The sequence below is a fragment of the Schistocerca cancellata genome, chromosome 1, assembly GCF_023864275.1.
Source record: "Schistocerca cancellata isolate TAMUIC-IGC-003103 chromosome 1, iqSchCanc2.1, whole genome shotgun sequence".
In the NCBI taxonomy this organism is placed as follows: domain Eukaryota; kingdom Metazoa; phylum Arthropoda; class Insecta; order Orthoptera; family Acrididae; genus Schistocerca; species Schistocerca cancellata.
In genome coordinates, this window is record NC_064626.1 from 214,933,280 (window position 1) to 214,959,264 (window position 25,985).

General features: G+C 41.7%; 1 protein-coding gene across 1 annotated transcript in view; it reads left to right on the top strand.

Moving 5' to 3' along the window:
* Nucleotides 1–2,143: 2,143 nt before the first annotated feature.
* LOC126169189 (protein couch potato-like) overlaps nucleotides 2,144–25,985 on the top strand; it is a 195,459-nt gene continuing 171,617 nt past the window's right edge. The window contains exons 1-3 of the mRNA XM_049920621.1: nucleotides 2,144–2,217; nucleotides 7,953–8,006; nucleotides 14,139–14,201. Coding sequence (XP_049776578.1) covers nucleotides 2,170–2,217; nucleotides 7,953–8,006; nucleotides 14,139–14,201 — 165 coding nt within the window. The 5' untranslated portion in view covers nucleotides 2,144–2,169. The remainder of the gene's footprint in view (nucleotides 2,218–7,952; nucleotides 8,007–14,138; nucleotides 14,202–25,985) is intronic.

Below are 25,985 nucleotides of genomic sequence, written 5' to 3' on the forward strand. Positions count from 1 at the left end.
GTGGCTGACTGGAAGGCAGAAGGTAAAGTTCGGTTTTATGCTGCCTGTGCGACCCTTGTAAGTGATTGGTAGGTAAAATCTCGTTGGTGATTGGAAGGCAATGGCAAATCGGCATGGTGTTCTGCTACGTTGGTGAATCCGCGAGACCCATTAGCACTCGCGTTTTGTAGCATGAACGTTACGTACGACTCGGACAGAAAAATAAGTCAGCGGTAGCAGAACACCACCAGGAATGTGGCCGTGCTACCAATTTTCAAGAAAGTCGCGTGCCTGCTGGGCAGCCGTGGATGCAGAAACGGAAAATAAGAGAGAAGGAGGAGGAGATTAGTGTTTAACGTCCCGTCGACAACGAGGTCATTAGAGACGGAGCGCAAGCTGGGATGAGGGAAGGATGGGGAAGGAAATCGGCCGTGCCCTTTCAAAGGAACCATCCCGGCATTTACCTGAAGCGATTTAGGGAAATCACGGAAAACCTAAATCAGGATGGCCGGAGACGGGATTGAACCGTCGTCCTCCCGAATGCGAGTCCAGTGTGCTAACCACTGCGCCACCTCTCTCGGTGGAAAATAAGAGAGGCTACTAACAATATGAGCTGGGAACATGGCTACAAGTTACCAAGACCTGGTTGCTAGCGATTCCAGCACGGCGGACCGCGTGTTTTGACAACCAGCAGCACCACTTGACCCGAGTGTAACAATATAAACAGCGACCGAGAGAGAACTTTAGTGCGGCCCTAACACCTTCTTGCGGGAAAACTGTACCGTCTGGATATGAGCAGCCGATTTGCTATTTTCTTCATTCCAGTCCCCTACGAGATGTTGCCTGCCGGTCACTTATCAGAGTGGTACAAGCAACAGACAACCGATACGCTACCTCCCAACTATCACCTACTAGAGTTTCTTTCCTATCAGCCACAGACAACAACCTACCGTACAGCCTCCCCTCCATTACAGCCTCTCCAAACTGACCAATGACATCTCAGATTTGAAGCGTCGGTAGCCACTACATAATCGAAAATGACTGTATTTAAAGAAAAACATTCACCAGTACTCAACAACGAACCTCACTGAAGTCGACAATTTACTTGTTTTAGTGCCGCGCGGAGTAGCCGCGCGGCTAGAGGCCCCACGTTACGGATTACGCTGGCCCTCCCGCCGGACGTTGGAGTGTTCCCTCTGGCACTGGTGTGTATGTGTGTGTGTGTGTGTGTGTGTGTGTGTGTGTGTGTGTGTGTGTGTGTGTGTCGTTCTTAGCATAAGTTAGTTCAAGTAGTGTGTTGTAAGTCTAGGGACCGAAGACCTCAGCAGTTTGGTCCCTTAGAAATTCACAGACATTTGAATATTTTTTTGAAATTGTTTTAATGGTTTACAACGACACATCCCAATAGTCAAAATGACTGGTGTTACCCTGCATTCACTGAAACCAGCAGTTACTTTGTAGTACGAAACTGATTGTCACTGACAAAAAGTGAGACGAATCTCCGGTTCCTTCGCTTAGAATCACTTTACGACCACTGTTCTTACGCTGATTTACAAGGCTGCGTGTCGACATCAACAATACCTTCTGCTTCAGTTCTATATTATATTCCAGCAATTGAAGCTTCAAGTCTAGCGGTGCAGCAGATTCGTGTGCTCAATTGGTATGAGCATGTCCTGTAATTATGAGCAATAGTATTTAGTAAGAGACCTGCATGCATGAAGTTCCCGTTGTTCTGAAAAAGTCTTTTACACTTTCTAATAGCTTACATCTATACGACAGCTAGGTTAACTATACGCTTCGAACAGACAGATCGCTATTAGCAATACTTACCACTACGGATCTACACGATACTCCATCAGGTTGCTATGCATTAAAATAATATAGTAGCGCACAGTCGGCTAAATAAAAATTTTGCGTCGCAAGTTTATATCCTTGTTCGCAAAATTCTGGTGAAGAACATTTTATCCCACAATGGTTTTAATCGGTTATCTCTGCCATTGCGCTTCCATAATGGATATGGAGCAAATAATGATAAAAATATATTTCCATCACTTATTATATCGTTTCAGTATTCTTGGATCACTTTGCATTCATTCTGCGGATGATGTACTAACAAAAGGTTATCCGAAGAAAGTCTGACTGAGGGTTTATTGTTTGCAGGTGCGCACGCTGTTCGTGAGCGGCCTGCCGATGGATGCCAAGCCAAGGGAACTGTACTTACTCTTCAGGGCCTATGAGGTGAGTCTGCTGTCGCATGAATTCCACACTTTTACCTAGCTCAATTGCCGAGTATTCTTCCTAGTGCTTTGAAATTGTAAATAAATTAGTCTTGTCTGATTATTGATCACACTCTCCGATGTTTTACTTGAAAAAAGGCAAAGAAAGGTATTCCCATTAGAAGAATATTATCACATACACCGAAGCATATATCGAGTGAAAGAAAAAGACACGACCAAGAATCGAACACGGACCGGTAGTTTAGTAGTCTAACGCTTTAACAGCTGGACCACCTACCTCGCACTGCTGGTTGCTCAGAATGACGCGTAACCTAGCTACAGCATGACAAAATACGAATATTAATAAGTTCAACATTATTAACTTTGGCTCCCATATTACATTTAAATGTTTATTTAGACGATTGTACAGCACTGATAATACTATTTTTGGTAGACATCGACCTCGACTGTCTGAAAAACAAGGGAGTCTCTAGCAATAAGCCCGAAATAGGTGTCTCTTTGTTTTCAATGAAGATCGTCCTTGCTAAACTTGATTAAAATGTGTTACCCACACGTTAGACCCCTCACTGAGAGACTCCTCAGCGCTTAGTCGGCCTGGTTTGGCGGACAAGAAATGTTCGCGTAGATTGTTGGTACAAAGTTTATTTAACATGAGAGAGTACGTCTTATCCGATGTGTGTTTTAGTACATCGTAAGAATTAATCTCTTGCCAAAGACAACTACTTCATGAATAAGGAATAAACAGTATTGAAAAGAAACTCTCTTCTCAAGTAATGAAATTACGGTATCATCATCAGAGAGATCAAAGGCGCGAACAAAAACAGTCACTTTTTGGAAGAACGAATAAACATCAATATGGTTTGAAGACTGAAGGCCTTTTGGTAGGAAACAAACAGTGCTAGGAAACGTTCTAACTAGTAAATACACAATACACTTCGCTAGCCAAATTTCAGGTCCTGACGGGACAGTCCAAAATTTTGTACATTCAGACACGGTTCTAGTTAGTCTCAGAAGGACCAGTTTCTAAGTCCCAGCATGTGAAACACAGTCAAGAAATCTTCAAGTCCACTAGCTGACCACTGACATGAAACGTGGCGTCGTCACTGCGGTGGCTCCAAGGTGAGTTCCTGATTGATGGAATTCGGCACCTAGCCCAGTAAGTGCTGTCGAAATGAACTGCTCGTCGTCACTCCAGCTCCGGGATACCAAAGACACTGACCTGCAGAGGAGAACAGGACCGTGGTGTCAGCGATCTCTATAGGCGTTTGGGATGCCATCTGGTGACCGAGCGAACCACGGTCGAGTTGCGTCTGTCCGCAGGAAGGCTGGCCCCTGCGAGTTATGTGACCGCATTCCTCTGATGTAATGTTGGTGGCTGCCTGCGTAGGAGCAATGCCTACACACACCACTCAGAAAATATCTATCTACGCAGGCGGTAGCTTGTAAAACCCTTCTTAGGACGATGCTGGTCAGTTGGAGACCCTTGGCAGGTATTGTTCATAGGGAAATAGAGAAGTTCCAGAGAAGGTCAGCACGTTTCATCACGGGTTTCTTTACAAGGTTCGAAACCGTCACAGACATCCTCATCCAACTTCAGTGGCAGACCCTACAAGAGTATATCACAGAGTTGCTTGCTGCTGAAATTCTGAGAGCATATGTTCTTCGAAGAGTCAATCAGCACGTTGCTCCTACCACGTAAATCTCGCGAAAAGACTATGAATGTAAAATTGGAGAGTTTCTAGGGCATATGAAGGGCTACCGACTCTCGTTCTCCCCGCCTACCATTCCCGACTGTTACGGAAAAAGGGCGGAAGTGACAGTGAAACACGAAGTGCCCTCCTCCACACATTATAAGATGGCTTGTGGGATAAATGTAGATTTAGATGACAACCTTCACTGATTCGCTTAAGCAATCTCGTTCCTCGCCTTGCATATAGGAATGGAGCGGAAAGGAACCCTAATATTTAGTACAATTGGAAGTTCCCTCCGCCATGCACTTCACAGCAATGTACAAAGTATGACTGTAGATATAGACCTGACTTCAGACTCACCTGTGATTATCACCACATTTCCCCTTTCCCTGAGGCAGACAGGTAGCGAAGTTCCGCGATTGTACCCGCCACGAGCGTCACATCCCTCTTCTTTCCCTTCGGGTTATTACCGAAAGCTCAAGTGTTTCACTACGAACGTGCAGAACAGGGCGGCGGTGGAAGCGGAAGTTTCCGGTGCCTGCAGCCGAGGCAAGTTATGTGGGAAAATATTTACGGTTTGGTAGATCCCTTCTGCTGCGGCCAAGTTATGAAACAATCCGCAAGTTTCGGATTTCCATCTTCAGCTGGCGCAGGGGTGGGGCGGCAGAAGTTTATCATCGCCCAGATGCCGCTCTGTCCCCGTGTTTTGTAAGCGTCTCGGTCTGCCTGCAGCGCACAAGTTGCGCCGCCCAGCGGGAAACGAAATGGATAAGGAAAAAAGAAGTTCATCTTGACAAATGCCTTTTAAAAAAGCTGTTCCGACAAGAAAGAAGTGAAACACGTAACGCTATACCTTGGTTCCTTTTTTAAGAAAGATGTTAGGATCAGTATTTGTTCAACATGGTGGGATCTCTGGAAAACTCTGAATTGAGAGTCAAACGACAAGAAAATCTCTGCACCTACTGCAAAGACAGATGCATTTCAAATATAAAGTTACCTGTTAAGTCCACGCCTAATTCGGCTCAAATATTACCCATGGCCCATGGGTAATGAATTTGGTAAACGCGTGATGGTACCACGGAACATTTTTCTGACTATGTGGGTCACTGTGGGCCAAGATGGTTAAAGCCAGCTGGGCATGTGCCTTGGCCTACAATTTCACCTGACTTCAACCCTCTGGATTTTTCTGTCTGAGGCCACCTCAGACCTGCAGTCTTGTTGATGCGGTTGTAAAATGTGGAGCAGTGAGTTGTACAGCCCAGTCAAGATTCACAAGATTATATGGAAATGTTTTAAAGAGTCGGTATTTCACTGCAGATACGAGTGCAGTATTACATTGAACTGCGAGAGATACGTGAAGCAGTTCCTTTAATGGGTCCCAGTGTACAGTAAACTGTAATACGTCAAGTGCTGTAGTACTATCGTATTTATTGTTACAGGAGACTGTGGGTCAAATTCCAGCCCAATTAAATGGGAACTTAATGCAGAAGTTTTCATTTCATATCATTTTTACTACACTGTCCAGTCACATTAATGTCACCATTTGTAAAAAGCCTGAATAAAAACCTTTTACAGCGCATGTTGGTGCGAGACGTGCAGGTAGGAAGTCAGTGAGGTTCTGGAAGCACCAAAAGGGATGTGGAGCCAGCCGACCCCAGTGCCTTGTCTAGCTGCACCAGGATTTTCGGTTAACGATTCATGGCGCGAACTGCCCGATTGAGTTGGCCTCACTGATTTTAAATGCGGGGAGTTTGGTGACAAGGGGAGTACGTTAAACTTCTCCTGGACTTTTTCAAGCCACCTCGTCCCTGCGAACTATATGACACGTTGTATTGTCCTGTTAGTTGATGCCATCGTGATGACGTATAACAAACTGCATATGTTGTTGTTGTGGTCTTCGGTCCTGAGACTGGTTTGATGCAGCTCTCCATGCTACCCTATCTTGTGCAAGCTTCTTCATCTCCCAATACTGCAACCTACATCTTTCTGAATCTACTTAGTGTATTCATCTCTTGGTCTCCACGCTGCCCTCTAACGCTAAATTTGTGATCCCTTGATGCCTCAGAACATGTCCTACTAACCGGTCCCTTCTTTTTGTCAAGTTGTGCCACAAACTCCTCTTCTCCCCAATTCTATTCAATACTTCATACTTTAATACCTACTCCGAATTTTTCTTTTGTTTCCTTTACTGCTTGCTCAATATACAGATTGAATAACATCGGGGAGAGGCTACGACCCTGTCTCACTCCCTTCCCAACCACTGCTTCCCTTTCATGCCCCTCGACTCTTATAACTGCCATCTGCTTTCTGTACAAATTGTAAATAGCCTTTCGATACTTGTATTTTACCACTGCCACCTTTAGAATTTGAAAGAGAGTATTCCAGTCAACATTGTCAAAAGCTTTCTTTAAGTCTACAAATGCTAGAAACGTAGGTTTGCCTTTCCTTAATCTTTCTTCTAAGATAAGTCGTAAGGTCAGTATTGCCTCACGTGTTCCAATATTTCTACGGAATCCAAACTGATCCTTCCCCGAGGTCGGCTTCTACGAGTTTTTCTATTCGTCTGTAAAGAATTCGTGTTAGTATTTTGCAGCTGTGACTTATTAAACTGATAGTTCGGTAATTTTCACATCTGTCAACACCTGCTTTCTTTGGAATTGGAATTATTATATTCTTCTTGAATTCTGAGGGTATTTCACCTGTCTCATACATCTTGCTCACCAGATGGTAGAGTTTTGTCATATAGGGGTGGACATAGTCCACAATGGTCGATGCATACTTCCGGCGAGATAACCCAGAGAAACTGGCTATTGTTGAAGTACAAGTCAAGAAACAACAGCAGCGGCAAAACAGAATGCCACAGTAGGTTAAGTTGCGAAAGGTTTTATTTTATACTAAATAAAATATATTATAAACACTTTTTGCGTCAGATTTAAGCGTGATTTGGAACCAGATGGTAGGCGAAAGCTCGAAACATTTGTATCGAAAGCATGAAAATAAAAAAAAAATAAAAAATACGTATTTTACTCGTTACAGCCACAGATATAGATGCAGATAATTTATTCTGATAACTTCTAACTACCTATTAATTTCCTTCATATTGTTTCATATTTTCTCGTTATGAAAACCAGGAAAAATAATACATCTGATTAAGCTGTGGTGTTTGGGTTTAAGAGGGCACTGCATGTGCATATCATTTTTATAATTACTTCGAAAGCGTATAATCCTACCAATAAAATCGTTTCAATTTTATATCGCGGACGAAACGTGTATAATGCGACACACGGATAAACCAGGGTATTTTTTTTACTTTATTTGCTAAGTATGTGGTTCCCAGATTCTGAAACTAACTGTTCATTACATGTACAATGGTAATCTGATGCAGACAGAATTATATATTTAGCTATGTATTTCAACGTAATGGTACGTGACTCTCTGAAATCATGAAATCACTTGTCTGTACACAGTTTTATTCAGGAAGGGGTTTCTGTCAAATCTCAATGGTATATGATCTGATTAAACGATATAAGTACTAAACTGTGTGAAACTTAAATCAGAGATTTTTATTTCTTTGTTTACTGACTACAATATAGTGTTTTCCATGCTGACAGCACACACAAGGTTGATGTGTTATATATAAGATTCCATATTTGATAATGTGTGTAAAAATGATTGTAAGCGATTTTTCAAAATGATGTAACTGCCTGTCTTTATATAGAGGACACTTAAAATAAAACCTGGCTGAAAAGTGTCTCCATCATTTTGTGACAACGTAATGTTAACAGCAAAGAAACTAATCATCCAAATGTGGCCATTTTCAGACTCTCTGTAAAACGCAGGGTACCTTATTTCATTTCGGATTTCCGAAAATTTCTTGGTAAGTTTTGTGTTGCCTTGGGGTAGCTTAAGTACTTGATTAATGGGCATTGTACGTGTTACTCCTCCTACAAAACCTACGTCTAATTCCTTTTAAATAGAGTATATGTATTACGTATTATAGCATACCTTCTTTTGCTGTTGGTAAATGTTGAATACGTTGTTTCAGGGTTACGAGGGTTCACTGCTAAAAGTCACAAGCAAGAACGGGAAGACAGCTTCGGTAAGCTACTTATTTTAACTGATTGTTTTACATTAGTTCTGATGATGCGTTAGTTTAAATTCATCAGTACCTGTAAACGTCTCATATGGTTTTTTTGAAAGATGACCAAAACTTCCTTATCGAATCTGATTTCGTATTTAACACAACTAAAGTGCTTTGCCAAACTTCAAGAATTGCTGTATTATTAGAAATGCGTATGTCGTTTTTTAGGCATTAATCAAGATATTGTAGGGTGAGTGGTGTGAACTACGTTCGAAGTAACTCCAGGTTCTTCACATTTGCTCAGTTTTCATACTTTTCCGACAGTATAATGCAACTTACAACACTAAACTCTCACATTTCTGTAAATAAAATACAGACGTCAGGAACCTACTGTTGACTGCTGGTTGACTTTCGACAATAATGCTGGCACTAATTATAGTTCTGTAGATTAATTAAACTGTTTACAGCGGCAGATGTTCCTTCGTACTTAAGATGTCGAATGAATGTTCATTTGTTTCATTTTTGTGTCCACCCCATTCTACATAGGTATTTGTCCTCCCATTCAGCTACCTGCACCACGATGAGTGCTAAAAACAAGGTAATTTTTTCGATTTTCTTGTTCTTAACAAACATCATACTTTCATAATTAATCTTATAATTTTGGTCTAATTATGCATTCATAGTAACGCACGGAAAAATGTGAGATGGAAAACATCGAAATTTGGAACGATGCAATCGATTCGCGGAAGGGAAGAAATCTTTCTTTTACAGTAGCTTCCCTGTTAACAAATACTGAAATAAAATTGAGGAAGAAGTTTCTGTGGATAAAAACAGTCATCGAACTCCTTCACTTACCATTATAGGTTCGGAATCCGAATGCTCCGGTACTAGATAATTAGCGGGTTCTTGCATTAGATTTATCTGACAGTGAAATTTGTCACACAAAAGCTCCAGTGGAGTTGCCTAGACAGGTACAGATCCAAATAAAATTAGCTGATACAAGGAATTCACACTCTCTGTAGTACAGCCGCATCTATCTTACTGCCTTGTATCGCAGTACGTCATTAAATGTTCGAGAAGCTTTTTGTGTTTATTTCAATATTTACTTGTTTTAGCTATAAGTGTTGGTGACATGAGACTCCTTTTCGTTTTTAAAAACACATTCCCTTAACATGAAATGAGAAACGTGGCAATGTCACCAACAAACAGTCAAGAGAAAATTGGTATGGACGCTAATAAAGTCGTAATAATAATGTTAGTGGTAATCATAGTAAGGATATGGCATAGACGATTTGAGGCGTCACTTAGATTTAGAGTGTGGAATAATAATAATAATTATTATTATAGTAATGGGGCACGAAAGGTATATTTGAATTATGGACTGCTTGAGGAGTGAGTATGAAAAACCAAGAAGAAATGGTCAAGACAGAAGGATGTTAGAATATATGCGATGAGAGACAGAAAAAAAAGAGAGAAATTGACGAAACAGGATGAAAGCCCAGCGATCAGTATAGAAGATAGAAGAATTATGAGAGTATGAATACGGATTTCCTAATCTAGTGACTTAGAGAAGAAAACGTTTTGACGTTGTTCTGACTAAGCTACTGTCATTACAAGAGAAAGAATTTCAGGTTTTTTTATTAAATGTGACATTCCACTGTAAAACCCTCGACCTGTACAGATTTGACAGTACATAGTGTAGGTAGAATTCGTGGTAGTGTCTCAGATACATACCACAAGGGGACATCGTCCAGTGACTAAATGTCTTTTGTGAAAGTACAATCAGTCGCTTGTGCGTCTTATTGCTCCACTGAATAAATGTGGCACTTAAGTCTAACGGATGTATTATTGGAACTTTAATAGTAATGTTTCGGACGTATGGTTCTTGTGAAAACTAGTTAGGAACATTTCGAGAAGTGATATTGAATGTTCACTGCACAAAAAATTCTTCTCCTTCCATATATATCGCAGGAGTCAGAAAAATAAGATACGAGAGATCCTGGCACGCTTACATATAGATAAATGTTTTACCCTCTCTCAGTTCTCGAAAGGAATATGAAAGAAAGGCTTTTTCTGAAGGCCAAAATCAGTTTGTGGATCACAGGCTGTTTAGTTTATTGGAACAAGCTGAATGTTTACTTCAACATTTATTTTCCACTACCTCTCTCTTCTCTTAATGCATGCCCTACCATCCTTTGCTCCTTCTTGTCAATTCCTTCCTCGCCGATCCTACGGAGAACCTCCTCATTCCTTTCATTTTTAGTCCACCTAATTTTCAACGTTCTTTGTAGCACCACGTTGAAATTCTTCGATTGTCTTCTGTTCCGGTTTCCCCACAGTCCAAGTCACACCGCCATAGAACGCTGTACTCTAAACGTACTTCGTCAGAAACTGCTTCGTCAAAGTAAGGCTTATGTTTGATAGTAGTACATTTCTATTGATCAGCTGTCACAATATTCTCGTTAAAAGGTATAGTCTTACGTTAAAAGTGTCACACAATAATTTAAGTATTCAGTTTAGAAATTGTGTCTTCTGGGAACATAGCTTACGACGAGCTAATTACTCAGACGATACTCATCCAGTATCGTATTTAAGAATGTGAACACTTATCGACTTTGAGCAAACCTCCCTAATTTCAAACCTTTCCTAAACTTTTCCTTACTGAAGCCCTCCAGAAAATAATGAAAGCAAAAATATTATCGTCTACTACATTTTCGGTGTTCATGCAGCAGAACTTCAACATCAGGTATTACGTTTTAGGCTACTATTCCTTTACTACTAACTCCATTCGTAAAATATTTCTCAGACTGTATGCACTCATACCACTGAATGTATTGCAACAAAATTGTATCATTATACGCCACATAGTTCACTAGACATGACGTCATAAACTTTGAGATGCGTGAAATACTAGCTTACAGATTAGCACGACTACACCTATTCAGTATTTGATAACGACAGAACTTAACGACTTACGAAAACTTTAAACGTAATTTCAAAACTTTTTTCGATTACAGCCTCACGAAATAATGAAAGGAAAACAGTTTACATTACTAAATGTTTGCTGTCCAACTATAAAGGTCTTACATGCTCAACATTCAAACTAAACGATTGTCGGCTAAGATCACGAAAGTTGCGACAGCAAACAACACGTCAAAAAGAGAGCGGGAAAGCCTGTTGATGTTGGATAAAATCGTAATTTTTATCAGTATGCTGACGTTGAATATTACAGCTGCGTTTGGCAAAGGAACAAAACTAACTATGAATGCAAAGCAAGCTCCGAAATAAAAGTCCAGCTTGTTCTAATAAATTAAACACCCTGTGTTGCAAAATGTGATAGTGGCTAATATTGATATCAAGTACCCACCAACATGGGGTACGGAGTACACTGGGTGAAAAGAGGTAGAATACAAAATTTTACAGTGTTCAAAGGAAGTAAAAACATCACCTTTTTATATGACAAAAATGTCAGAGATGCATCGTTTCCCCCTTATGGTTCCATGAAGGCTTTGGCGCTAGTGATGTTCATAGCTGGTTTTCGCACTCCCGTGTCTCGAATATTGTCTTAGAGATGTTGCTGACCTCCTATAGAATTTTTATGGGAGCAGATGAAGCGTTTGATGTACGAGATACCGACACACCCTCCAGAAGTTCAGTTTGCCGCTTGGCTGAAGCAGCAGCCATTATTCGTAAAATACCAGCTTGTTTAGGGCGTATTAAGTAGTCATCAGCACGCAGATGCCAGTTCTACACCAATGTGAACGGATGACATTTTCAGCAACTTCTCTGAAACTATACTCATCACAAGGGCGTTTGAACACCATCTCTGAACATCACTAGGGTCGAAACCTCCACCTATTCCTAGCGGGGATAAGATGCATCGGTGACATTTTTCTCACATAATAATGTATTTCTTTTTTTCTCTTCCAAATACCTTGATATTTTGTATATTCTACACAGTGTATATGTAGACAAAGCAAGAACGTTATTCCATCATGTGAGACTGTTCTGCCCAAAAAGAGAAAATAATCTTCACACGCTATTCGAAAAGCATTTCTGATACACACCTTGTTTCGTGTATTTGTCCTAACGTCTTCAGTAAATTGTAGCACCATCAGTAAGTTATTTTATTTCTTCGTTTCAGAGTTTTTGCATTGTTTCCTGCAGCTAAGCTGCAGGATGGGCAAAATAAAACAGGCCCGAAATATACTTAATACGCCTGAAGATAGGCAACCCAACTTACTTCATGTGACTTCAATGCAGATGTTAAATTCTGGTGGCTATCTTAAGCTGAACAACGTGACAAAAAAGTGAAGCAACCAGACGGGGAGGAGGAAAGTAATTGAAACTTCATAGATTGATTATAAATCTAGTCAAATTTATAGAAAATTTGGCAGTATGAGCCCAGTAGTCAGAATGACGTTGCACTCCCTTGGCCTGAATGCACAAAGTGACTCGGTTAGGATAAGTGTTATAAAGCCTTTGTATCTTCTCCTAAGGAATGCTGGCCTTTGTATCTTCTCCTAAGGAATGCTGGCCCACAACTGTTGTATCTGGTCCTTGATACCCTGGATGTTGGCACTGGGACACAGTCGACGACCAAGCTGGTCCCATACATGTTTTATGAGAGACAGATCTTGAGATCTTACTGTCCGTTGGAGTACCTCAGCAATATGTAAACAGTTCCTGGAGACATACCTCATGTTTGTAAGAGCATTGTCCTGTTGAACATGGCATCACAACTCTGTCGCATATGAGGTAACATGCGTACTCTTGTGCTGTCATGGTTCCCTCAATCACTACCAGACGTGACCCGAATTAATACCCGAGGTCACTCCACGCTATGACGTGAAGACCTCTGTGCATCTCCAAAACAATGGAAGAATGGGACGCCTCCCCAGGCCGCTCCTATATTTTCTAACGATGGTCATTCAGGGTAGTGAAGAACCGCGAGTCCTCGCTGTTCACAATGCGACACCAGTCATCAGCAATGTAGGCTTCCCTATCATGGCGTCACTCCAAACACAGCCAATTGTCCTGTGGGGATAACGGCAAACCACACATGGAATAGTAATTCACTATTCCGGCTACTGCTTTGCCCCTACTGAAGGTACAGGATGACACAAAATATTGCAGAAAGTCCATTACTTGTTCTTGGATGGCAGTCACAGATGTCTAGAGGTTATGATGTGTTGGTGCTCAATAGGCTGATCTTTCCTTGTGGCGTTCAGACGTGGTCGATCTGAACCTCGAGGATGTGCAATCCAACATCGAGCCACAATCACATGTGAATGCCCCGCAAATCTGGATTCCAACCGTCCAAAAGGAGCCTCATAATGAGGCACCTCTCAAACACTGTCAGACGCTGATAACGCTGTCTCACACGACTACGCGGCATTTCCGTGTCGTTCACAGTGATCATTCTACATCTGACTCTGTCTGTCCGTCTTACACGCGTATACAACACCGGGTCAGATAACAGCAGTAAAGACGAACAAGACTTATGCATTCTGGTAGCCTTTCCTACTGTCACCGAGAATCGCAACTCCAATCATTTACATACACGGTGACTATGTTTGCGTGTACCACGCTCCGTTGACACCCGACCGAATGTACTGGGTGCTTCACATATAATATCAAGAAGTGTGATTTTTTGAGCCAGTTTTATTTTGCCCACCCCGGAAAACCTGGAATTCTCAGGGAATTACATTTTACCTGGTAAGAATCAGTGAAATCTCAGAGAGTTTCAGGAATTCCAGAGAATGTCAGGTAATTCTCTGTTTTTAACTTGGCATTGAAATTTATTTTTATTGAGTTTTATAAATCACAAAATTTCAAAGCATGTTAATTATGTGAATATATACCATATAAATTATAGATGCCTAGAAAATACTGTCAAACTTATGCTAAGGGTAGTATAAGCTGAGCGGCTGAGAGAAAAGGAAAGTTGTTATTGTGATATCCCCCTCCCCATCCGCTCACCGTTAATTTATCCTTCCAGTAATGAAAGTTTGAGTAGCCACTAGCAACCCTCTAAATAGTCACGATTTTTTGCGCCTCGTTAAGTGCTGCAGTTAGTCTAGTGAATATCAACGAGTGCTGTGAAGCTCGCTGTTGAGCTGTTGGTATATGTAACGTGTTCTGTTGCAGCCGGTGGGCTTCGTGACGTTCAACACACGAGCCGGAGCAGAGGCGGCGAAGCAGGACCTGCAGGTGCGGACCTCCAACTGCCACGACGCCGCCTTCCAAGAGGCATACCATTCCACAACCCTCACACCTAACCTCCCTCCCTATCTCACATTGTTGACGGAGCGACCTAGTCCTGTCGTGTAGCGACTACGTAGGAAGGATTGATCTAGACATATCATCAATCTGAAGCTCGGTTCCGTGTGTCTCAAAGCAATATAAAAGATCTTAGTTCGATTCCCCGAAACACGCAACAGAGAACTCACCTAAGCGTAGGAGATCAAGACATTCACTGAATTTGTAAAAAAATGAACAATGATACGTTAATTATAAGGAAAATGAAATATCTGAGAATAGGCCACACCTAATCTGTTTCGTCTGGCAGGTGGCAATTATCGGTCATCTGTTCAGATCCACAGTAATCGAGTAGTCGTCAAAGTTGATCTGCCGACGACAACTATATTACTATCGCTTGTAGCTGATAGCGCCATTATACATTAACACATACAGGGTGAGTCACCTAACATTACCGCTGGATATATTTCGTAAACCACATCACATACTGACGAATCGATTCCACAGACCGAACGTGAGGAGAGGGGCTAGTGTAATTGGTTAATACAAACAATAAAAAAATGCACGGAAGTATGTTTTTTAACACAAACCTACGTTTTTTTAAATGCAACCCCGTTAGTTTTGTTAGCACATCTGAACATATAAACAAATACGTAATCAGTGCCGTTTGTTGCATTGTAAAATGTTAATTACATCCGGAGATATTGTAACCGAAAGTTGACGCTTGAGTACCACTCCTCCGCTGTTCGATCGTGCATATCGGAGAGCACCGAATTACGTAGGGATCCAAAGGGAACGGTGATGGACCTTAGGTATAGAAGAGACTGGAGCAGCACATTACGTCCACATGCTAACACCTTCTTATTGGTCTTTCTCGCTGACGCACATGTACATTACCATGAGGGGTGAGGTACACGTACACACGTGGTTTCCGTTTTCAATTACGGAGTGGATAAGAGTGTGTCCCGACATGTCAGGCCAATAGATGTTCAATGTGGTGGCCATCATTTGCTGCACACAATTGCAATCTCTGGCGTAATGAATGTCGTACACGCCGCAGTACATCTGGTGTAATGTCGCCGCAGGCAGCCACAATACGTTGTTTCATATCCTCTGGGGTTGTAGGCACATCACGGTACACATTCTCCTTTAACGTACCCCACAGAAAGAAGTCCAGAGGTGTAAGATCAGGAGAACGGGCTGGCCAATTTATGCGTCCTTCACGTCCTATGAAACGCCCGTGGCCCGTGTTTGTTACAACACGCAACTGAACGTCGGAGGTTTCAAGCGTCAAATTTAGGTTACAATATCTCCGGATGTAATTAACATTTTACAGTGCAACAAACGGCACTGATTATGTATTTGTTTATATGTTCAGATGTGCTAACAAAACTAACGTGGTTCCATTTAAAAAAACCTAGGTTTGTGTTAAAAAACATACTTTCGTGCATTTTTGTATGATTTGTATTAAAAAATTACACTAGCCCCTCTCCTCACGTTCGGTCTGTGGAATCGGTTCGTCAGTATTTGATGTGGTTTACGAAATATATCCAGCGGTAACGTTAGGTGCCTCACCCTGTATAACTAAGCTCACCGGACAAAATATCACTCAACCCTCTTAAAAGAGCGCATTAGTCGTTTCGGAGCGCTATAAATGATGTAAAACTGGTACCATGAGATCATGATTGGTGACGTAAGTCATGGTAATGAGCTAATGTGTATGTGCCAGTCGGTTGTATGAAATCAGCGCGCTAAGATTAGAAAAGACCTATCGTGTTTGGATACGCCCATGATCACAGGGCGAATGAAATTATCCCATTTGACGTACAAATGCTGACTGGCCGACATGTCTGCGACGAATGGTGCATCACTCGGAACCATGCATCGCGGCGTAAAAACAGTACTCGTAAAAACATCCTAACCGACAGTGGCTGGAGACAATTGTCTAGCCTTGACGGTGACAATCGGTTTCAAACATAACGGCGATTGCTGCTATCAGTGAACGGAGGCCCATCGCAGTCAAATCAAACATTGCAAAGTGGTATTTCCAATGGGAATTTGCAATTAACTCACGAAAGGCCACACATACTGCTGCACATATTAAGTGGACCAGATAACACTGATTCTGGAAGGGAACTGACTGAAGGCGTGTAGCGTCATCTAACGATTAGCGGTTTTGCTTCTTTCCAAATGCTGCAAGGTTTCGAGTGCGCTGACTACACAATGAAACGTTTAACTCCTCACTAACTGGTACATTCATTTCATGCTGGATATCGTTCTGCGATGCTTTGGAAGTGTTTTTCGAACCGTTACTTGTGCTCACATTGGTTACCGTAATCATGAAACAGGCTGTTTATTCCAACATTGTCGGTGACCAAGTGTTGCCTTTCCTACCACACCATCAGGATGCGTATGCTGTGGACTGTCCTGTACTCCTAGATGACAACAGCCGCGTTCACAGGGCTGTTCGCTTAGACTATAGATGTAGCTATGGTCCAAGGCTGCACCCATACCCACCGTATCGCACCTTGACTGGCCCTCAAAATCACACAATATTAATCCCACAGAAAAAGTTTGTGCTCATTTGGAACAGCGAGTCAAACGTAATCATCAGCATCCCCGCAGTGTGGTAGCGGTGCGATGTCTAATCATCAGTGAAAGACTTCATCTGAGGATGACATATCTGAAGAAACGTGTAGACACTCTTCCTCGGCAAGCTGAGTTCACTGTCAGTACTAGATGGGCCTTTTGTCCAGTCCTTTTATGAATACTACCCTACGAAATGTCTCATTGGTCTACCTCCGCAGCTGAATGGTTAAGCACCCACCACGCGAAGGGCCCTCTAGTGCCAGGGATTTTTCCCTGCAGGGCGGACTACAATGGCGTCTTCTCAGACTTGTGATGCCAGTTGAGGAGCTACATGAATGAGAAATACCGACTTCAAGATTTCAAAAGCCGACAGCAATCGAGAGAAGGAGTTAGCTAATGGCAAGCACCTCCTTACCGCATTCAAATGACGTCATATGGCCAACGAGACATACGGGTTCTGTGACGTGTACCACAGCACGAGACGCTACAGGTCTTACCGGCTGCAGTGATCGCCTCTGGCGGGGAACGAGATGCTATTTCGCACCAATTTAACGGGTCATAATTTTAAATGCAGTCAAGCACTGGATAACAAATGACAAAGGTTAGGCTATTGGTCGCTACCTTATCATTCACATACTGATTTCCCTCCTGGCCCCAGGCGTATCCAAGCATTCACGACGTACGTCGGGCAAGGCAACTAGTGTGACGTCACAAGTTCGGTGAGGGGGAGGGGGGCGCATTCCTTATGGGCCTCGGTAGAGGATGACACGTCGAACAGTCGGAATCGTGCGATGCTTGGGTATGTTTGCAGAGGTTCTTTTGGATTCTGTACCACAAATGATAGCAACGGAACCCTTATACAATCAATTTATTGTCTATTTGTCTGTCCCTCTGTTAACACATGCCCACCTTTCTCGGGAACGGTTAGATCGATCAAGCTGAAATTTATTTCTGTTACTAAAATCTACGGTCCTAGACAGTGTAAAAGTTTTTAGCTGTGCAATCAGTACAGTCAGAAGATACAGTCATTTATGTCGTATATTTTGATGCTCGAAAACTCATTTATCGAAACCTAAAGGGTGCTTCATGTTGACCTAGAACCATAGAATTCGCCAAGAAGTAAGCTTTCACAGTAAAAATAAATGGCAAATTCGTAAATTATTAATTTGTAATCATATCATATAAAATTATTTTTTTGCCATTTTGTCCATCTGTCTTTCTGTCCGTCTATAAAGATCCATTTTCTCAGAAATGGGTAGAGGTAGCAAATTGAAATTTGTGTCAAATGCTAGTGTCTGTGGTACCTTGATGATGTAAAGCATTAAAACAATGTAATCAAAAGATACGGCGTCTTTCAAGACCCCTTTTTATCAGGAACGGGTAGGGGTATAAGGGTGAAATTAATGTCAATACTAAGGTCTACGTTCCCATGGCGGTGCAGAAAATTTAATATTCTATGTCAATGTAATCGAAAGTACGGTATTTATGTCAACTCACTCATCGAAACGTGTAGATGAACTCTCTGTATACACCATTAGGTTTACACGAAATTCTGAAAGCGCGAGCCATGCAGGCATATGTCCGCTCTTTTTATTTTTTTTATGAGTTTCGTAGAATAATCTGCCGTCTCACACGGGAAGCAGGTCAGTATTTGTACTGCCTTAGCGTTCTGTTACTGTAGAGAATGAACTTTTCGTCTATAAGTAGTCACAGAAAGACGTAGCTACGCTTTCTAACTGTGCACACACTCGTAATAGTTTAGATTGTAACACGGAAGTAAGTCCGCAGAAAAAAAATTAGCTACACGCTGTGTCGCTCCGTCACGTTATACTCCTAGACTCCTTTACTTAACCCGTAACTTCACTTTCATAACGATTTGGTATTTCATATTATCGTATTAATAACTCATAAAGAGATAATGTTTCATCCAGTAAGTTAGTCAGCATAAATTCTGGCAGATAATCAAGTATATTTATTTACGGCAATAACGCTGGAAAAAATTATGAGTTTGATGTATAAGACAGCCGCTTCATATGAAGTGACAACATTGAGAGCGGGTCCTCATATGAGGTGGTGTGTGGGCTGGCGCCGTGGAGTGTGCAAGAGGCCACTGGGTAAGTGACACAACATGGAGCGGCCTTCCTCCGCATGGTCCTCACAACGAGCTACTCCCGCTCTCACCAGATTTTTTGCAGCACCTTCTCAGAGAACAAAAGTGCACCTCGTTGAGGAAACGGTCGCCGGAGAAGCTTCGTAGGCACTTGTCAAGGCTGCAAGGCACTCTCTACCTCACTGATCTCCTTTCTGCGTCACGCCCTCGCGTTTCAACCCAACCGCGCCACAGAAGCAACTTCCATGAAATGGGATTCGTCACTACGAGTCAAAAATAAACCTCCAGCTCATAACTGACCACGGTCAAGAATAAAAAGTGAATTCAGCTCTTTGAAATGTAAAACTGCTCTTAACACACAAAGACGAGCATTGTTCATAGGATTTTGTTCTTCCCGTTTTTACATTTGTGGCTGATTTTTTCCTGTCAGTCATGCTAAATGTAATCTAACTAGAAAGTAACATTCTTAATGTAGGTTCAGAAACACTTTGTTTTACAACAAAGAAAAAGAACTTAATGTTAAACTTAATGTTTTTTATGTAGAAGCAAGGACTTCATTAAAACTTACTGGCAAATTAAAACTGTTTGCTGGACCGAGACTCTGACTCGGAAACTTTGCCTTTCAGGCAGGCTGTGCCTAAGCCATGTCTCCGCAATATCCTTTCTTCCAGAAGTACTAGTTTTGCTAGATCTGCAGGAGAGGTTTCCTGAAGTTTGGAAGGTAGGAGACGAGGTTCTGGCGGGTTCTGAGTCGTGCTTGGGTAGCTCAGATGGTAGAGCACATTAATGTGAAAGCCAAAAGTCCCACATTCGAGTCTCGGTCAGGCGCACAGTTTTAATCTGCCAGTAAGTTTCATATCAGCGCACACTCCGCTGCAGAGTGAAAATTTCATCAAGAACCCAAGAATGGGATTTAATCCAATCAGAATTTTTAATATTCATTAAGAAGAACCTTTTTCATGCTTCGAGAAAAGAGAACCATTGTGGGTTTAGTAGGTCAAATGATTATTTCAGTTTCTAGAAAAGAATATTTCTCGTTATTTATTTTTCTTTTGTTTTTAATTCCCATTACATAAGAACTTTTAATGTAAAACAAAAAGAAGTCGAGTTAGTAAAAAAATGAGTCATTAAAAAGTAGCTTTTCCATTATTCTTTCGTTGCACCAAGAGACGTATTCTGTTTTCATACACAGTGTGATAGAGAAGATGTCACACTACTTAATGAAAAAATACAGAAGAAAAAAATGCATAGGCAGCAGGGCTAAGTGAGAGTGAGGGCTATAAGTGGAGATGGAGGGAACCTTAAAAAAGAATGGTCAAGCAAACAGGAAGGAAGGAAATCTAACGCTCAGCGCGCTAATGAGGCTTTGAGCCATACCTGAATCGAATCTGTGCAGTGAATCTGTTAGAAGAGCCAGATTGAGTATGGTTTTAGGTGCTTTTCCAAATTCAGTTTTGCAAAAGATAGGTTAGTTCCCATTCTCCGCCTCAGAAAATAAGTCACACAAGTAGTTAAATTACGATAACACACAGAATGAAGGTTACACGATTTACTAATGGAGGGGCACTCGATTTTCTCCCTTACATTAAATCATGACTGAGGCTACAACAAGCGCATCTGAACACGAAGAAAGTAAGAAAAAAAGTTAGGTAAATCGTGATAGCATCAGACACCGTACGATCGAATAACCACTAGGAAAAAGAAAGTTAGGAAAGACTGAGTTAAGTGGGAAAAATGATTACAATAACAATCCTCAGCAGTTCCAAAACCCTTCTCATGGAGGGATTGCTGCAATTTTTGGAGAAAATGTAAGTGGACAGGGTTGGTAATTACTGCACTCGCATTGATTTAAATTTGGTTAGGCTACATTAGCAGTACGTGGTCATGGTGGTCTAAGGGGCAGAGTACAAAGACTCCTACCCTAGAGACACCGGGTTCAATAGTGGAGTGGTTCCGTGATTTTGCTCGTTCCAGTCTCTCCAAGACGGCACCAGGTCCACTCATCCTGCCATCAAATGAGTGCGGAATACCTCTCCCGAGGATAAAAGGCGGCCGGTAGGATGGGCTGTGCATTCAGACTGGCCAAGAGACCGGTCACAAGCTTCTGCCACAAATTTTACCTTTCCCTCTGCATCAGCACTATACCAAACTAAATTACTCTGGTAAGAAGTACATAAGTCGTTACATTCATCAATCTAGCACACACAACTTTGCTCACGCTACGTCCGCAGCCGACCATGTTACACACATTGCCGAACATACACTGTTGCTGTAGTGCTCGGGTACCATTCATCATTTTTTATAACAAAGTTTTCGTCCGGAGCAAGTTATTTCCTGATTCTCCTTAACGCGAGTCATCAAACCACCTAGGGGAAAAATAGGAACTGACAGTCTAATGCGGCTCACGTGTCCTTTCGTGGACGAAAAGAGGTAATATTCTGCAGGATACGTAAAGTCTGTGGCGCAAGCACGTGATCTGACTGCAGGCTGATTGCTGCTTTTCTTCACGGCGGAATTCGGAGGCGCGGGTGGCGCCCCTATCGCCCCAGTCTCCTTTTAACACGAGAAGCACCTGCGGTACTCGTTTGATAGCAGACTGAGTGGATCTAGAGCCAACTTGGAGAGACTAGAACAAGGAAGCTACTCTCTCGGGATCGAAAGCGTATGTTCCACGCTCGAAGTGCAATGCTCTACCCACTGGACCACCACGACCACCTTGTTATACAGGGTGTCCCAGCTATCTTGTCCACCCAAAATATCTCTGGAACAATAACAGCTATTGGAAAACTACTTTCACCGGTATCAATGTAGGGCTGGAGCCCATGAATGTACATATTTGGAAACATTCTAAAACGAAAGAATATGTGTTTTTTAACACAAACTTGTGTTTTTTTAAATGGACCTCCTATATTTTTTCTTCAGCAATCAATAGCATGACAAAGCACATACACAATGGCGTTGATTGCATCGCAATATTCCCATTACATCCCGAGATATTAAGACGTGAAGTTGACGCTTGAAACACCCGACATGCGCTGGTAGCGCACGTCCTGAGGCTCAGGGGTGAACCCCATGCTGCCCGTAATCGCGATGTGATTGACATGCGTAATCACACTTCCATACTTATCAAGAGGTCCGAAACGAATAATACGGTCTGCTGCGCGATTACGGGCAGCATGGGGTTCACGCCTGAGCCTCAGGAAGTGCGCTAGCAGCGCATGTCGGGTGTTTCAAGCGTCAACTTCGCTTCTCAATATCTCAGGATGTAATGGGAATATTGCGATGCAATCAACGCCATTGTGTATGTGCTTTGTCATGCTATGGATTGCTGAAGAAAAAATATAGGAGGTCCATTTAAAAAAAACATAAGTTTGTGTTAAAAAACACATATGCTTTCGTTTTAGAATGTTTCCAAATATGTAGATTCATGGGCCCCAGCCCTACATTCTCACCGGTGAAAGTCGTTTTCCAATAACTGTTATTGTTCCAGAGATATTTTGGGTGGACAAGATAGCTGGGACACCCTGTATACAAGGGGCAATCAAAAACTTTCCTTTCGAAGGCCGTACAGTCCAGAATCGGTATGACAATCAGGCAAAATCACCGGAGCATTGAAAGAATAATCCTGCCGACGCACCAGGTCGTTTGATAGTCTTGCTGCGTGAATAAGTCCGTAGCTGCCTGCTGCAAGTCCAGGTCCAACAGGAACTGCCGAAACTTTAAGGCGTAATAATCGCATGGAGAGAGATCAGCACAATAGGGCAGATACTCAAGTGTCTTCCACTTGAGTTGGATTAACTTCTGCTTTAAGACGTTTGTAATATGAGGACGTGTGTTATCATGGAGCAGCAGCACCCTTTGGCCAAGCATTACACAACGGCCTTCCCACACAAATTCAGTCTCCGATGGATATCTGTTGGTGTTTGTGCTTCAGCGGCTAAGAAAACCATAACAGCACATTGGTCCTGTTTGGAAGCATTTGGTAATAAGATCGGCACAGTTTACGTTTCCGCATTTACAGCATGCACATCGGAAACATACAAATGCCACACTAATTCCTCGCCTACCTGACGTTGCTTCAAGTGCCCCTTCTGCTGTGTTTTATATACCCCGCAACACCTCCAAAAACCACAAGCCAGATTTTCTTACTCTCTCAGTCGCTACGTGGTACAATAAGTACATAAGTACCCTCCGCCACACACCGTAAGGTGGCTCGCGGAGTATAGATGTAGATGTAGATGTAACTATTAGTCCTACAGAAAAAAATGTACAAGACATTTCTGAAGGAAATTTAATGTAATTAAATTTTGTAATTAAAGTTTGTACTGCTATATGTTTTTACAGGAGGCCACGGTTTTCGATTATTCAAGAAAAACACATTTGAATGTCGCTTTTGTACATCTTCCTTCAATAACTCGATAACTACAGCATCTGTTGAAAACATCTCCGATTACAGAATTTAACTACATTACATTTCCTACATAAAGGTCCTGTTCATTTTTTCTATTGGACTAATAGTTTGCATGTAGCCAGCGAGAGAGAGTAACAAAATTTTGCCCATGGTATTTGAAGGCTTTGCAGGTTGCATAAAACTCATAGGCAGGGGCAGCTGACTCAACCTGAGTTCCCACATCGGAGTTGAGCTACGTTGCTCATAACGCTGCAGCAGTGTCCTCAAAAGAAAACCTTTTGTTGCAAAGAACTCATGATAGTACATTTACTGGATTTTATTACTACTACTGGTTTCGGCATAATCCATCATCTGGTGCCTAACAACACAACATTCCAGTTTGCAGAACAGCATTAAGACAACACAAATTGGCGCCTAGTAGTCATTTAATAATATACTTACGAAAATCACATAAAACATTTCATTTGTCATGAATATTGAAACACAAAACACTGAATATTTTAATCCACATGAAACACGTAATAAAAACTCATTCAGAGCATTTACAATTGCAACAATCGTCCTATTCATAAGAGATTATAACAACAAATACAAAATGACTTGGCATCGCAGGCCAAAAAACTCGTTATGCTGAAGATGTACCTATGAAGATATATCGACATGTACATTATTCAATTACAAAACGTGACAAATAATGTAAAGGAAGCTAAATCTTGTCTAAAGTATCGTCATGCAGCATAGTAATTCTTTTAAATACATTTATGCCATCCTAACAAACAGAAAAAGACATAATGAAAAGCATACGTGAAGGTCTCAATTGACCTGGTCACTACGTAAAGACTGAGAATGAAAATTGTCTGAATTTCAGTATTACATTATTTCAAAAACCTAACATAAAAATGACCCAATAACAATCACGTACTTCAACTTAGTGATAGGATAAGGTGATATCTTGTAATTTTGTGGCTCATCCAAATTATTACAGATCCTGTCCGTAAGTTTTTCCAGCTGTATATAACTTACTGATGACGTAGATGACGTATACAAGATTCATTATTCTGTTAACGTACAGTAAAAGTACAGAGAGTGAAGAACTAGGATACTGGAATTGCTGAACCCATGGTAATAAGGTCAACAAACCACACCTATCTCCAAAGTATGTTCAAATATTAAAAATCTATCTTGATGACTAACCATTTGAGCGACATCTTGACGATATTTATCAAACTATCCGCACTCAAATACAGTAATTCAAAGAATAAAAATCTACCTATATTAAAAACTGACATTAGATACATTTATGTAAAAAGCATAATTTACCATACCTCAAACCAATTTTATTCATACTCTGAAATTTAATACGAGTGGACTATTACAGCTCACTGTATAAACCACTTCTGCATTTAGGATGTCATGATTGTATTAAAGAAAAAATTACTATGCTAATGACGATACTGGATGACATTTAGATATCTCTTCATAGTTATATCTTCAGCATAATAACATCTTTGGACTGTGGCGCCAAGTCACTTCGTATTTGTTGTTGCCATCTCATATGACTAGGACGATTGCAGAAGTTGTAAATGCTATGAATGACCTTTTTATTACGTGTTTCAAGTTGATTAAAATATTCAGTGCCTTGTGTTTCAATATTCATGACAAATGAAATGTTTTAATTATTTTCGTAAGTATGTGATTGCTAGGCGCCCATTTTTATTTTCTTAATGTTGTTCTACAAATTGGAATGTTGTTCTGTTCGGTACCAGATGATGGCTTACAGACGAAACAGGTAGTACTCATAAAATCCAGTAATTGCAGTTCAGTGTCGTTAGTTTTTTGAAACATATATCGACTGATGTAAATTGCGTTAAAAAAACGATATTCTTTTTATCGGCCCAGCCCTCTCACAAATATTACAGAATAAAGAACATTGGAGTATATAGCTCCTTTTCATGTATGTTTGCAAGCTTTCGTGGCCGTTGTCATTGAAGGTAAAATTGTCTAGGATGTAAGGACATGTCATATTGCTCTTCAAATTTCGTATCCAATAGTCAGCGTCTCATACAGTCGAGGACACTGGAACAGTCCTGAAGGAGACACCAGCAGAAGGGCTGAAACGTCAACAGTTGGAGAAGAAATTGAAGACGACCATGACGCAGCCTTACAACACAGATATTAACTCGAACCTTCTTTACATCTTAGTGAAACGGCCGCCCGCTGAAACACTTGTTGCTTGTTCCGATACCTTTAGAGACAACTACTATGAAGCAGCAGGTTTTGTCCAGAGTCGGGCAGGAAGCGTCTCGCATCGGCCACAGTCCGGGGTAAGAGGCTTTATCGAGCGCGGTCACACCTCTGCCGGCGGGAGCACCGGCCGTGATGTATGCGTCTCCGGAGCACCATCCCTCAGCCGTCGCCCTCTCGAGGCTGCGGAACGGAATACAGCGCCGCCCTCTCTCTACAACCAGCACCTCCGCAGCCCGGCCGGGGCTTAATGGTTTCCACACGCAACGGCCACTCGGCCAAGTTTTCTGCCCTCAACCCGTTCTCCACAACACGCGCCAGCTCTGGGTTTGCCACGAATCGTGAAAACTTTTATTGAACTGGGAACAACGTTGCCTGTGGA